At 44.8% G+C, this 15,467-nt stretch overlaps 1 protein-coding gene across 8 annotated transcripts in view; it reads right to left on the reverse strand.

Annotated features, from left to right (window-relative positions):
• The window catches only part of LOC121285316 (janus kinase and microtubule-interacting protein 1-like), a 377,146-nt gene that overhangs the window by 109,386 nt on the left and 252,293 nt on the right, over positions 1 to 15,467 (reverse strand). For 6 of the 8 annotated variants that reach the window (XM_041201824.1, XM_041201778.1, XM_041201796.1 and 3 more), the window contains 2 exons: positions 6,740 to 6,949; positions 4,644 to 4,694 (listed from right to left, as the gene is read on the reverse strand). In XM_041201824.1, the coding sequence (XP_041057758.1) occupies positions 4,644 to 4,694; positions 6,740 to 6,949 (261 nt within the window). The remainder of the gene's footprint in view (positions 1 to 4,643; positions 4,695 to 6,739; positions 6,950 to 15,467) is intronic. The other 2 variants (XM_041201835.1, XM_041201844.1) reach the window with 1 other exon arrangement.

Below are 15,467 nucleotides of genomic sequence, written 5' to 3' on the forward strand. Positions count from 1 at the left end.
GAGGAGCTGGCAGAGACAGAGAGTGCCCATGGTGCCAGCAGTCGGAGGACTGCAGGGGGCCAGGCACATGCTCAGTCGGTGCCTGATGATGTGCCTCTGGAATCGTCCGTGATGCAGCAAGTGCAGGAAATGTGGCCGGGTGTGCGGGAGCATCTGGGGGAGATACATGAGACTGTGCTTGGCTTGGTCTCCATGGTGGAGGAGTTTATGAGGACGATCGCCGAAGCAATGAGCCTCATGTCCGAGCGCCATGCATCCTCCATGGAGAGAGTGGCAAGTCTCATGGAGAGGCTCCTCCAGGAGACCCGTCAGGGCTTCCTGGGAATGTGCTCTTACCAGCAAGCCCTCACATCGGCGTTGACCTAGCTGGTCATTGCCAGTGTGGGAGATGGTCTTGGCATCAAGTTTCCCAGCTCAGTGCCCATTCATCCACGGTGAGCAGGGAGGTCTGAAGTGACCACACGTCGGAGCAGCAGCTGCCTGTCGTCTCTGCGGGCACCTCTCAGGGTGCTCCGGATGATGGTGGCAGCTCCTCCGCCCCTCTCCCAGTGACTGTAGCATCTGGTGAGGCTGTGACGACTGGGGAGATGCCAGACGGCAGCTCCCTCCCAGGCGGGGCCAGCACAGGCTCCACAGGCCAGAGGACGACTGCCAAGGTTATCGAGACTAACAGAGTCAGCAGAGTGAGCAGGCTGTCTCAGATGCCACTCCGAGCGATGGGGCAGCACCAAGACACAGCACCCGGAAACGCAAACATAAAGCACCTTAGGCACACCACGGGTTTATCACTGGTGCTTTTGTGTTGGCCTGAGATGAGGTCCTTATGATTTGTTCTGATTTGTAACACTATTGTCTTTTTTTTTTGCATAACTTTGTTTGCTTGACATGTTAAATTCAGATATGTCCCCATGGCTGAGGGTGCCTCTTTCCTTCTGCATGTGGATGGTTTCCAAAAATGTTATGAGTGCTTTATTGGTCATTCAGCTTTATTAACAAGGCCCTTAGTGACTGTTCCTAACCTGGCAGATTTTGCACTTGGAACTATACCCGGGTCAGCGTTTACCCCCTCAGCATTTCCCTGTGCATGCTCATCCTCAGACTCACTGCTGGACTCATCGTGTGCAGCCGCAGCCACTGTGTCAACGTCTTCCTTGTCCACTGCATCCCCCCTTTCCAGCGCAAGATTGTGGAGAGTGCAGCATGCAACCACTATCACCGAGACACGATCTGGGGGGTACTGGAGTGCACCCCCTGAGCGGTCTAGGCATCGGAAGCGCATCTTGAGAAGACTGATGGTTCTCTCCATCACAGCCCTTGTGGAACTGTGGCTCCTATTGCACCGCTGCTCAGCTTCTGTTCTTGGATGGCGAAGAGGCGTCATGAGCCACCTTCTGAGGGGATAGCCCTTGTCACCCAGCAGCCAACCATCCAGCCGGGCTGGAGCCCTGAAGAGCCCCGGCACCTGGAAGTGTCTGAGGATGTAGGCATTGTGGGAGCTGCATGGGTACCTTGCACAGACTTGTAGAATCAGCATCCTGTGGTCACACACTATCTGCACGTTCATGGAGTGGAAGCCCTTCCTGTTGGCGAAGGCACTGGGCTCACAGGCTGGCGCCTTGATGGCCACATGTGTACAGTCTATAGCACCCTGGACACGGGGGAAGCCAGCAATGGCCACGAAGCCTCTGGCTCGCTGTGTCTGGCTTGCCTGGTCCCAGCAGAAGTGGATGAAGGTCAATGCATGTCTGAACAGAGCCTCTGTAACCTGCTTGACACAAGTGTGGACAACTGATTGGGAGACACCACAAAAATCACTCACCGACCCCTGGAAGGAGCCAGAGGCATAGAAGTTGAGGGCAGCTGTGACCTTTAGAGCCACTGGCATGGGGTGTCCACCCACACAGTTAGCGGAGATCTCAGGGCCAATCATCTGACAGATATAGTTAACTGTCTCCCTTGAGAGATGGAGCCTCCTTTGGCACTGCACCTCAGACATATTAAGGTAGCTGCTTCTCCGCCTGTAAACCCTGGCAGCAGAATAGTGGCATCTTCTGCGGCCCCCTCCGCCTTGGTCCACCTCTTGGTCCTGCACCCCTTGTGCCTGCGCCTGTCTTCCCAAAGGTGGCTGCCTTGGAGGCTGAATGTGCACGCCTGGCCTCCTCCCCCTTCTAGCCCTCCCTTCCTCCTCAATGGAGCTGCCTCCAGTGGACAGTTCAGCTCCCATTCCCAGGTTTAGGGAAGGCTTCCTGAAACCTGCAGGCCCAGAAAAGACTCCTTACTGCTGAGTGCTGACCTGAAGGTTAAGTGCCCAGACAAAGCAGCTGGATAACGTTTTGAAGTACTGCAGATCACACAGGCAAGTTTCAGTAACTTTGAAAAGGAAATGTTTGACTGTGCACACTTGCGACCCCAGTGAGCCCTCTTATCCCACCGGTGGATGGGGTTTATAAAAATCTCTCCTACCTGCCTGCCCGTTGTGCCCATGCGCTGACCCGAAGATTGCACGGGCGCCAAAAAATCGGCGTCGATTGGTGAGTCAAGGGCCTTAAGTGGCGAGCGAGCGTGCATCGGACATCATCGCGCATGAGCCCAACGAAATATCGCGATGGTGTGCGGTGAGGTCGGGACTCTCACCTAACGTCACCGCTCGTCATTTTATGCATGGACGTGAGGAGCACGCCCCTGCACACCAATGGGAAAATTCAGCCCGTGGAGTCTATATGGAAAAGGTTCCATTTCTCAGCTCAGCACAGATTGGGGCTCAAATCTGGGATGTTCTACATATGGCTCATTACTACTGGGTAGTCCTTTTACCCACGCAACCATTGGGGCAGCTGAGGTTTTAAAATTTAATAAAAAGCAACTGAGACAAGTTGAAACATAAGCTATACCACCATGACAACAGATTACAACGCTGCATCTTGAGGATAGGTCTAACAGAAATCTGGGACACTCTCCCTTGAAAGATGTCGAGACTATGTCAACCGAAAATTTCAAAGCCTAGATTGATAGATTTTTGTTAGCTAACAACAATTAAGGAAAATGAAATCACAGCAGGTAAATGGAGTTAAAATACAGATCAACCATGAACTGGTTAAATGGCAGAACAGGCACAAGGGCTGATCAAGCTATTCCTGTTCCTATATTCCTATAATTTTTGGGGTAACAAACTTAGATCTTATGTTTTGTGGAAACCAAGTACTTTGACCCCAAGCAAGAAGTAGCTCATGTAATCTGATGGGAGCTCTCTACTTTGAAGTTAAAATCAATCGTTTTTCTAAAAAGGTATAACTTTAAAATATTTAAAGTATGGCATTAACAGAATAGGTAGGTTAGTAACAGCAAGATATGATCTTCGTTTTCTCTCATGAGGAAGTGTTATATCTTAGGGAAACATTACTATTTGTGAGCTAACCAATCACACGTGAGGTTCTTGTCCGTGTGATGAAATATACATTTTCCACATTTCAGTTTGGGTTATACTTGCTTCGAAAGAGTGAAGTTTTTAAAAAAAAACGTGGGATTGTAAACTGGGTTTCTAAGCAAGAAGTGGAAAACCACAATAATTTGGGTTTAATAGTTCCAATAGAAGGTGCTTTTCAAAAGGGTTGGAGGGAGGAGTTTGGTGAGGTGATAGGAGGCAGAGTTGATGAGGTGGGGCTCAAGGAATCCTCTGAAGGTGGGGAAAGTAGCCTGGCAGGGAAATTGCCAGGATGGAGGGGTGTAGTGGCTGCAAGCTCTGCCAATGATGCTTTGGTGGGGCTCAGTATCTCAGAGTCTGCAAGGCAGAGTGCACTCTGGAACGCAAAGTTGGAGAAGACAGCAGCAATAGCAGCAATTAAGACAACAGAGGGATTGCAAAGAAAATAATTATAACTAACACATTGTGGGTTGGGGAGCCAATGGAGGTCAGTGGGTGGTAAGTGTGCAAGACTTAGAAATCGCCATGCACACACCAAATATCCTTTTAAAGTTGGATCATTTTATTTACAGTAGTCAGAAGAAAATGTTATATTCTTTTGACATTTCTCATTTTTCATTAAAAAAACTAAAATACATGTTGTTTATTTTTATTACCCTTCAGGTTACTTTCAAAATAATATTTTATTTTCAAGACACGATATACATTTTTTTTTAAATGGCACTTGTAGTTTGCTCCCTGTCTGAGTTTCCACTGAAAGGATGGTAGACAACTTTCCGCTGTATTCACCCTTCATATATATGCAAGTGAAGATACAGGGGATCTGAGGGACAATAACTCTCTCTGTGGAGAGAGCTTGGCCTATGTTTGACACACTCACAACAAGACAACTGAAATCAGTAAATAGCCTTGTTGGGAAACTGTGAGCAAAAACACAATATTTTGCAATATTTCACAGCATATCCATTCTACTAAAATAATTACACACAGGGCTCTGCAGAACAACTCTGCAACTGTGAAGGTATTGCAAAACATAATGCATTGGTGTACACACTATTGATGTAAATGCATGGTAAATGATCCATGTTAGGGTAAGTACACATCTTGTCCTTAACCCTACATTAAAACATCAATGTAGGAATAAGTACATATCATTCAGGCACCTACCCTAGTTACTAAAGGACTAATGTAAAGGTAAGTACACACCACTCTTTGTACTTACCCTGACACTAAAGTTCCCCTTTAAGGAATACTGCTCCTTTAATGGCTTAATCTGTAAATAATACAACAAATTTGAAAAGATTGCAAAACCTTGTTATTTGTTAAAAAAAAACCTACAAATACATCATCTTTTCAAGAATTTTATTAGCACCACATGCAACACCTTTGGTAAACATATATAACATATAAATAAATAATTAAAAGCTAATATTCAACACTGGATATTACTACTATATTCACTACATATAACTTTTAAAGTATGTTTAAAATATTTGGAGCTAACTAACCACTGCAGCAGCTTGCCCCCCTCCTCCCCAATCCCACCCCACACCCCCATTTTGTCTCCTCAAAACTTAAATGCAAAAACCTCAATAGATGGCAGACCGTCTAGGATGCTGTATAGTTTGACACAATATTGGTTTTGAAGAGCTCAAGTTTCTTGGCTGTCTCACTACCTCATGGTTAGCCATCTCGAACTTTCATTAATTGATCATTGGCAAGTGTTTGTTAGTGGTATGACAGCCAGATCTGTTGATAGAATCATAGAATAGAATCATAGAATGGTTACAGCACAGAAGGATGCCATTCACTGGGTCTGTGCTGGTTCTCTGTAAGAGCAATTCCTATTGGCCTACTTTCTCCCTATAGCTCTGCAAATTTTCTCTCTTCAAGTAATTATCTAATACTCTTTTGAAAGGCACAATTGAATCTGCCTTCACCATGTTATCAGACAATGCATTCCAGATCGCAACCACTCACTGCATAAAAAAATTTCCACATGTCATCTTTGTGTCTTTTGCCATTCACATTAAATTGATGTCCTTCAATTCTCAACCCTTCTGCCAATGGAAACGTTTTCTCCCCATCTTCTTTGTCCAGATCTCACATTATTTTGAAAGCCTCTACCAAATCTCCTCTCAACCTTCTGTCTTATAAGGAGAATTTCCCAGCTTCTCCAATATATCCCATATAACTGAAGTCATTGGCAATTCTCGTAAATCTTTTCTGCACCCTCTCTAATGCCTCCTCATTCTTCCTGAAGTATGGTGCCCAGAATTTGACACAATAATCTAGTTGAGGCTGAGCCACTGTCTCCTAAATGTTCACCATAACTTCCTTGCTATAGTACTCCATGCCTCCAATTATAAAGCCCAGGATCCCGTCTATCTTATTAATTCCTTTCTCAAACTGTTCTGCCATCTTCAATGATTTGTGCACATATAGCCTCTGGCCTCTCTGTTCCTGCACCTCATTTGGAATTGTGCCCTTTATTTTATACTGCCTCTCCTTGTGCTTCCTACCAAAATGTATCACTGCACATTTCTCTGCATTAAACTTCATCTGCCACATGTCCACCTATTCCACCAACCTGGCTATGTCCTTTTGAAGTTTATCACCATCCTCCTCACAGTTCACAATACTGTCAAATTTTGTGCCATTCACAAATTTTGAAATTGTGCCCTCCACACCCAAATCAAGATCATTAATATGGATGAAGACAAGCAGTAACCCTAACACCGACCCTGCCCCATTATGTACCTTCCTCCAGTCCAGAAAACAATTGTTCATCACCACTCTCAGTCACTCAACCAACATCGTATCCATGCTGCTACTGTCCCTGTTAATTTAATGGGTTTTAACTTTGCTGGCAAGCCTGTTATGTGGCATTTTATCAAGCACCTTTTGGAAGCCCTGGTTACCTGGCTGTTAGAAGGGTCAGGGAGGTTAGGGGTGGGTGGGAGAGGGAGAACAAAAACTTTGGAATGAGGGAGGCTGAAGCAAAGATTGAAACTAAAATGAATCTGGTCATTAATTCCATAAAATTCGCATCCTGCTATTCCTCTTCACCAAGCACACAAGAATTGCGAAAAAGTAAGGAAAGCTCCAAGTTTGCACTCAGGAGATTCATCACAGTACCAATAGCACACTACTATTAATTGGCAAAGTGGCTGAAAGAAACAAATTGCCAGGGAATTGCCCACCCTCTAAAAGGAACTAAACAATGAATATTATTCCTGGATTGCACACTGTAATTAACAAGAGGAATATTCCTCAGCCAAAAGACTGTATTCCGCTGAAATATACGGTGCTCCTTACTTGGTTCCCCATCAGTTCTGAGGTGTCCCCAACACCACCTGGAAACTCCCGCTTGGGGCTGCTGTGGTAGCGCTCAGCCTCTTTCACCTGCACCAGCTGCTCATCAAGGGCTTCCTTCTGAAGAATTAGCTTCTGTGTATGACCTGTTTGAACACCAAGGTCCTTCTCCAGGGTCAGAATGACTCGGTCTTTGCTCTTTATCTCATCCATCTAGAAAAAGGCAAAATAAAGCACTGTAAAACGCTCAATGCACAATCACTGATGTTCTGAGACAAACCGAAAATGAGAATCTCACTGTGAGCCACAATTTTTAAAATAAGAGAGATTTTAGGGTTTTCCGTTGATTTTCCACAGAAATTTTAAGAAACTCTTTCTAGGCAATTTATTTTTTATCATCCATTTCTCTCTGCGGTGTCATTACATCACAATTGCTCCTTGATCTAGATGCCAAGCTGGAGATATGCTCCTCACCCCCCACCATCTACATTCTAAGCTGACCACAAGAAAAGACTGAAGAGAAGTCTGTGGTAATTAGGCATCTGATTTTCCTCTGTCCCTGTGAAGAAGCATCAAAGTGGCAGAGCTGGGATTGGAACTCACTATGCCATTCCACTACATGACCTAATTCACTGTTCCTAGGAGAATGGAAAACTGTAGGATTGGAAAAGGTAGTGGCCTAGGAATTCTATGACACCCTGCTCATTTTTCAGGTACCGAATGGGTGTTTAAGCCTCCAATATGGTGGGCAGAAAGCAAGTGCTCAATGTGAGCTGCCTGCCATATTGATTTTAGCCCAAAAAATAGGCTTCCAGGGTCTGCAACTGAAACAGTGGCCAGGTCCTACGTTAATGCCAATAAGTGTGTATTTTAGGCTTCCTATGCAAAATAGGTTCTCCATGAGATGCATTCAGGAAAACCGGGTCCACATGCGGCCTAAAAAGCAGTCCTTAAAGGGACCACTGCTGGCTGCCGGTGTGTCTCAGACCTATTCATTCGGGCACACCCCACATGTATTCCTGGTGCCCTCAGTGTGTACATTTTTAGCTGGGAATTCATTTTTTCATCATGAAGTCAGGTTTTCTCTCCCTTTATTTCTTGTGGAGCTTCCCAACTAGCATTTTCAAAATGTTTGTGTGCAAGAGGTAAGTCTTATCCTCACTCTCCAAGTTTGCAATCTGCCCAGAACAATTGGTCCTGTGGGAGCTGCCAAGATCTCTTGTTTACTCCACCATTGTCCAGTTTCCATCCAAAGGAAACTGTAATGCCCACAGTGAACTGTTTTGTCCAATGGTTCTGGTTTTAATTGAATATATAAATTGGTCATGTTAGAAAATCTGATCAGGTCGATCACTACATTCATCCCCCAGGGGTGAATTAGGTTTCTAGGCAACTGAGGCGACAGCTAATTCAGTGATGGCTGTGTGTAAAGGGTAGAAGGTTTAAATGGTTAGAGGGAAAAAGAGTCATCAGCAAAGTACATCATCTTTGCAGCTGCAATTATTGAAGGGGTTTTCTGGTGTTACAGTGTGTTGTCTAAACTGACCATCATTTTATCAGTGGTTGGGATATTCTCTTTTACTCATTTCTATTATTCTACATTCAAGGCCGTGGGCCAAGTGCTGGTAAATGGGATTAGGTAGGTAGGTCAGGTGTTTCTCACGTGTCGGTGCAGACTCGATGGGCCGATGGGCCTCGTCTGCACTGTGTGATTTTCTGATTCTGCCATTCTGTGATTAATTGTTCATAGCTCTGCATTTTAAAGTCCTAAATTTATCAACCTACGCTTGAAAACAGTGAGGGCCTGCATTGAGCTGGAAGAGCAATAAGGAGAAACAGCCAATAACCTGGAGAAAAGCTGGAAGTGCAATTCCTTACAATGGAGTCACTAACAATGCAATCACATGTTTAGAGTATTCAGAGTCTCAAAACAGCTCAGGTTGAGTTGCAAGGACTTCGTTTTGGTCCCCATCTTGACACTTCCAAGGCTGGATGCCTGACCTTGACATTTTATTGTTTAGCTTTGAAATATGCAATCAGCACCCTTATAATTCATTCTCCTCTGGCTTAAAGCATGCATAAGGTTTGAAATTTGTGTGCAGCGTATTCAATGGAATGACAGAGCCACATTTCCAACGCTATTTTGAAACATTCCCTTTATTTGTATTCACTCAGGCCTGCCAGGATTAATAGACTAAACTGTTTCTTTCCTTCAAAATGATTTTCCTGGTGACCAGCCAACTTGAGGTAAATTTTTTTTAAAATGTGTTCCAAAAATAGAAACTCAGAACGACCACTCACCCCCTCCCCCCTGACCCCCAACATATTTTATTTGCCATGTGTTAAAAGATATTGATGGCTTTTTTCCTTAGATACAAATTGCTAAAATATTAAAAATTAATCAAAAATACAAAGGGAACTTTGACCTTTATCGTGAGAGGTTCGTAATCCTAAAGTGAGGAAGTGATGCTTCAGTTGTACAAGGCCTTGGTCAGATCCCATCTGGGGTGTTGTGTTCCTGTTCCCAATCCTCAAGGAAGAAATTGGCCGAATCCTGTGCCCTCCTCCATGGTAGGTTTGGTGGCTTGGGGGCATTTAATCAAGCGCAAGGGTGATGCCTGGAAGACCCCTCAGCTTCCTGATTCCACCCCTATTATGTCAGTGGCAGGAAAGCTTGTGAATAGTCTTCCTGCCCGGCCACTAATTGAGGCCCTTAAGTGGGCAATTAAGGGCCTTATCCCATCACCATTGGTATTAACCCAATGGCAGGTGGGGGTCTTGCCAGTGGGAAGCATGACAAGCCAAACCTGGAGCGTTTGCTTGCAGGCTCCAAGTGGTGATCCATCGATCATTCAAAAAGCACCTGATTGAAGAACTCAGCACCAGGAAGATGGGGGACCCACTGAGAGTCATCCACCCGCCCTCGTTGTCGACTTCTCTCCCCCACTGCTGCTGGCCCCCTTCCACCTCTCTCGCGACCCCTTCTCACCCGTGTCTGGGTCCCTCCTCAACCTATGGCTTCAGGTGGTTTCTCTGATTGGCCAACAGCTTTTGGCGGGTGGGATCCTTGGGGAAGGCCCACATCTTGCCTGTTAAGTACCCGAGTGGCACAAGATGCGATGGGCCTTCTCAAAAAGGAGCAACGGGGGGCTCTCGCCACAAGATTCTGCCCGTTGGTCTTGGAAGGGGAGCAATGAAGATCCATGCAGAACAGTTGGATACCTTTCAACTGACCTCACCATTCACCTATCATTGAAAAGGCACCCTGTGCCTGCAGTTCAAATTGGGGACCTGAGTGCAATTGAATCATCGTTTCAACAATAAGTCGCTCTGATCTTATTTTGTTTCCTTATTTTAATCTCACTGATCACCCAATACATATAATGTGTGAGGAAGGATTCCATTTCTCTCCACTTGGACTCACAGTACATTGATCTAATGAGGACTGCTGCAGGAGTGGAATACATCCTCATGTTGGAAGGTTTGATTCATGCTGAAGTGAGTCTTGGGGCTGAATTTTGCCGTCGGCGAGTAGGGGGAGGGGCCCGCTTGCCGATGCATAAAATGACGTAGGGTGACATCGGAGGGAACCCCCAATGTCATCCCGCCCCATTTAAATTTTCAGGAAGGCGGGGGCAAAGCAAAATCAGCTGTGCACCCGCCGACTTGTCAATGGCCAACTGAGGCCACTGACAGGGTCATTGAAACAATTAAAGGACCTGCCCGTCCAACCTTAAGGCTGGCGGGCAGACCAAGAGCCCCGAGGGAGAATAGAAAAAACATGAAACCTCATCCACCGGCGGGATGAGGTTTCATGTCGGGATTTAAAAAGTTTAATAAAGTTTTAGTGTAATTTATGAACACGTCCAATCTCATGTGACATTGTCACATGAGGGGGACATGTTAAGAATTGTTTTTTCTATTTTTAACGTTTTTAAAACTGTCAGCGATCCCCCTGAGGCAGCGCTTAGCCTCAGGGAGATGTGCACTCTTTCATGCGCATGTGGGAAGGAGCGCACTCTTGCTTTTGGGGAATCCCCCCCACCCAACACAGGAAGCACATAGCGCTTCCTGGCGGATATCACGCTGGGTGGGCCAATTAAAATGGCGGCAGGGCCCGCTTCCCTGGCGGGGATTGGCTTCCCGCCCGCCGGAGATTGGATTGGGCCCACCCGCCCGGCAGGCAGAAAATTCTGCCCTTGATCACTGGTAGAAGGTTGTAGGTTCAAGTCCCACTGCAGGACTTGAACACAAAAATCAAGGCTCACACTGAGGGAGTGCTGCACTATCAGAGGTGCTGTTTTCCAAATGAGGCATTAAACTGAGGCCCTGTTTGCCCTCTTGGGTAGGCATAAAAGATCCCATGGCACTATTCCAAAGAAAAGCAGGGGAGTTATCAATCGATGTGGCAAAAACAGAATATCACATTTTTGTTTGTAGGAGCTTGCTGTGCACAAATTGTCTGCTGTGTTTCCTACATTACAACAGTGGCTAAATTTTTTTTTTTAAAAAAAGGCACTTCATTAGCTGCAAAGCGCTTTGAGATATCCAGTGGTCATGAAAGGTGTTATATAAATGCAAGTCTTTCTTTAACCATCTCAATTACCTTGCAGCAGAGGAACAAGGAGCCTCACAAGAGTTAAGCATGCCAATTTCCTCATTAACTATTAAATTCAATACTGATATAAATAAATGCACGCACATATGTACAAAATTAGCTCGGTTCCTGAAGTATTCCTGCCCCCAGGACATAGGTGGTTGGAAATTTTCCTCAAACTGCCCGGGTACTTTCCATTCACAACTCGCAGGCTTAATGCAAGCAGCCAGTACCAGCTGTCCACAGGAATCTGAAGCCCTGACATTTTACCACTTGCCAATGTGCATCATTTGATCAGTGCTGTGCTGGTAACGCTTCCTGTTATCACTTATCCCTTGCTCTGGCATGACAACTTAAAACGAGCCCCCAAGGGACAAATCCCAGTTTCCTGCTGTCAAATAATAATAAGGGCAAGTTTTAAGGGAAAATACTTTACAATATGCCATCAGGAATCTCTTTCTCTTTTATGTATTTGAATAAAGCTTCGACTGCATAACAAAAATCACATTTCCATGGTTACCACGAGGAATTCAATTCATACTGGTATTCTCGTCAGGTGTCACAAGAATAAAAGGAACCCATGTGTTTCAGACAAGAGAGATTTGAAAAAAATCTGAAATAGCCACAATGCCAAAGCACGCAGGAGAATCTTTCTACCACAAGATGGTGCGAGTCTCCTCTTGTATATGAGTACACTTGTGACATCTAGTGTTGGCACACCATTACTGCAGAGGTAGAATCGATGGGACAAAAATGCCAACATGGCCGTCAGCGCTGCTGCATGCACTGAACGAGGCGATCTCTTCAGATAAACTTACCAGCTTTCAGGGTGGCTGGCTCACCAATTACACCATGGTGGCATTCTAGGATAATCTTTTGGTATGAGGAGAGGGGTACAGGACCAGGGAGCAAGGGATGTCTGATTTTCTTTTTCCAAATTGTGATTGTGGCCTCTTTTTCACTGCCCATTTCAAATAGGTGTTGTGCAGCTGCATCATTTATATTAAAGTGAGGGTTGTATGAGCCAAGTGCCAGCTCATGCCCAGTCTTTCCAACCGCTGAGCCCTTGACACTGAATGGCATTGGGGCAGGCTTCTGTAGGCCTCAATCTTCTCTGCCAAACTTTGCAGAATGCAGGTGGCTGGATGGTCTGGAAGAACCACTTCTAAGCAGGATAGTATATACAGGGTAAGGATTTCTATTATCACTGAAAAAAGAGACATGTTGAAGCTTTTGTTTCTATTATCATATGGTTTACTATATATTGCACAATCTTGCCATTCATGAAGCACTGATGATTAATGGAGGAAGATGAAGGAGACCAATGTCAGCAGCGAGCAGCCAAAACCCTGAATAAGAAAGGTGGTACAGGCAAATCTTCAGTCATCTACCAGATATTTGTGGGAAGAGCTCATGAGGGGAGGTACATAACTGCTGTGTGCCCCCGGTAGCCTTCATTTTGTTAATTCCTTTTTGAACATACATCTAACAATTCATTGACTGACATTCCAGTCTACCACACAATTACTAATGTTACCATTTCAGATACATTCTGCTACTCTTTCTCACAGGCAGTCCCTCATAAAATTTCCCACAAATCACTCTGCACATTTCATTAGCAAAATGTATTTTCACCCAGAGTAGTACATGTGCCATTGTATTGTTTTACTGTCACTGCGCCTCTGCTTGGTGCCTGAAACCATGAATCTTTTCAAATGTACAGTCTCTATAGCTCCTCAACAAGTGTTTCTAAAGTAGTTGGTGTTATGGTCTCTTACAGTCTGCTGTCGCCATACATGTTGAGGGTCTTGATGTAGACCTCAAGGGATCTATGCTAAGCAAGATATTTAGACTGAGGAGCATTTTGGTTGAACACAATTACATGATGTTTACTACTGGTAACAACTATATACAGCTCTGCACAGGCCTTGATCTAGCCTGGGTCCTAACAGTTACGTAGGCTGATTACTTGACTGTATGCCTGACTCATAAGGTATTCATAAAATCTTACTGGTACGGAGTCTCAGACAGTAGTGAACATCTGCAGTAGAGATCACAGGCAATAGTGAACATCTAGCATGGAGGCTGTAGCTTTTATCTTCCAGCCTTACACACACTGATGTTATGGTGATCTCCTGTGCAGCTTATTAAAGGTACATGTTATTGTCTGCATTGGCATGTACACAACAGCCAACAGCTGCTTGGAACAGCAGCCACGGGGAACTGAGGTGGCCCTTACCTTGGAAAAGAGGAGACTTCAAAGGGAGCAGCTGCAAGCTTTGTCTCCACTGCTGCTGCTAGGGCAGTCTGACACTAGCTACTTTCTATAGGTTTCTAATAGTGGGTGTACTGTATACAGTTTTGGTCTCCTTACTTAAAGAGGGATATATTTGCGTCGGAAGCTGTTCCTAGAAGGCTTACTAGGCTGATTTCTGGGATGAAGGGGTTGTCTTATGAGTAGGTTGGGCCGATACTCATTGGAGTTTAAAAGAATGAGAGGTGATCTTATTGTAACATATAAGATCCTGAGGGGGCTTGACAGAGTAGATGCTGAGAGGATATTTCCCCTTGTGGGGGAACTTATGACTAAGGGGTCTCCCATTTAAGACGGAGGTGAGGAAGAATTTCTTCTCTCAGTAGGTCTTTACTCTTTGTAATGCTCTTCCACAGAGAGCTGGGTCATTGAATATATTCAAGGCTAAGTTAGACAGATTTTAGATCTATAAGGGACTCAAGGGTAATGGGGAGCAGGCAGGAAAGTGGAGTTAAAGCCATTATCAGATCAACCATGATCTTATTTGAATGGGAGAGCAGGCTCGAGGGGCCAAATGGCCTACTTCTGTTCGTATTTCTTATGAGCTTATGGACTTATGTGGCAGGAAGGTACACACAATGTACTGTCTGGACGAGAGTCATCATGAATGTGCATAGCTTCCAGTTCTGGCTCTCTTTGAGCACTAAACAGCAGGAGAGCAAGCCAACTTGTACAATTATCATCAATGTACCCTAAGAGATAGCCTGGCACATGTCCAGTACCTGACCCACTATGGAGGAAAACTTACTCCTCGCTGTTTACACATTTCTATTTGTCATGTTCTAACCTAATTAGAGAAATTATTGCTACAAGATTACAACACCTACCATCTTGTTTAATTTTCTGCATTTAATTCTATCTTACCCTCAAAAACTAATATAATACAAATGTACTCGTATTTTACTGCAGTTATTTTTTGAATTACAATCCCTTCTTTAAAGTCAATTTAAATATGCAGATTGTCAATTGTCTGAATGTTTAGGCTTAAGGATAAGCTTTACAAGATAGTGCTGATGCTCGCTCAACGACAGAGAGGTCAGGCAGTAGGGCATGTAGCCTCTCTCGGATTTGCAGTTGTTAAAATGAACAATTGGAAAGCTGGGAGGGGTTGTGAATCAGGCACATTGACCTCTGCAACTGATTATCCCATTGTGACTTCCCATCAAGTAAAACTCAGCACTGAGAGTGCTAGCTCATAAAATTAACCCTGAGTCTAAGATAAAACCATTCATTGAGAGAAATTAATCATTACTTTATATCAACGACTTTTGTTATTAGGACAAGCAGAAATAGCCGTGCTTCTAAAAATTCCAGCAAGAGCTGAGCAGCCAACTGTTTGCACATGTCGTCAGTTTCTTTCAAGTTCAAAAAGGCACCAGCCCATAAGGAACAAAGCTTGGATGATAAAGTGATAGTATGATTACTTGAAATGTTTCCTGTACCAGGTTCTTTTGCCATTAGGTAGCTAGCTTCTCAGGATGGTTTCTAACTCTTATGTGGATCTGGAGTGATAAATTGCTTCTGCAATCAGTGGCAATCTCACATTAGTGCCTGTAAGCTGTTGGCGTCCTTCTTTATTAGATTTCTGGCTTGCCACTGTCTCTTTGTTCATCCTGTCCCACCATCATACTTCCAAAGCTAGCTCCCAGACCACTTCCAATGTAAGAATGAAATCTTTAGCTGCAATGGTGATTCATAAAATTCAACTGCTTTCTGTTGGAATCCAGGGCCTGAAACTTACAGTCGTCGGGCGTGCACAATCGGTAAACCGGGAAGCAGACACAAAATGCCCTTCCGCCCACGATCGGCCCCCGGACGCA

The sequence above is a fragment of the Carcharodon carcharias genome, chromosome 1, assembly GCF_017639515.1.
Source record: "Carcharodon carcharias isolate sCarCar2 chromosome 1, sCarCar2.pri, whole genome shotgun sequence".
Classification (NCBI taxonomy): domain Eukaryota; kingdom Metazoa; phylum Chordata; class Chondrichthyes; order Lamniformes; family Lamnidae; genus Carcharodon; species Carcharodon carcharias.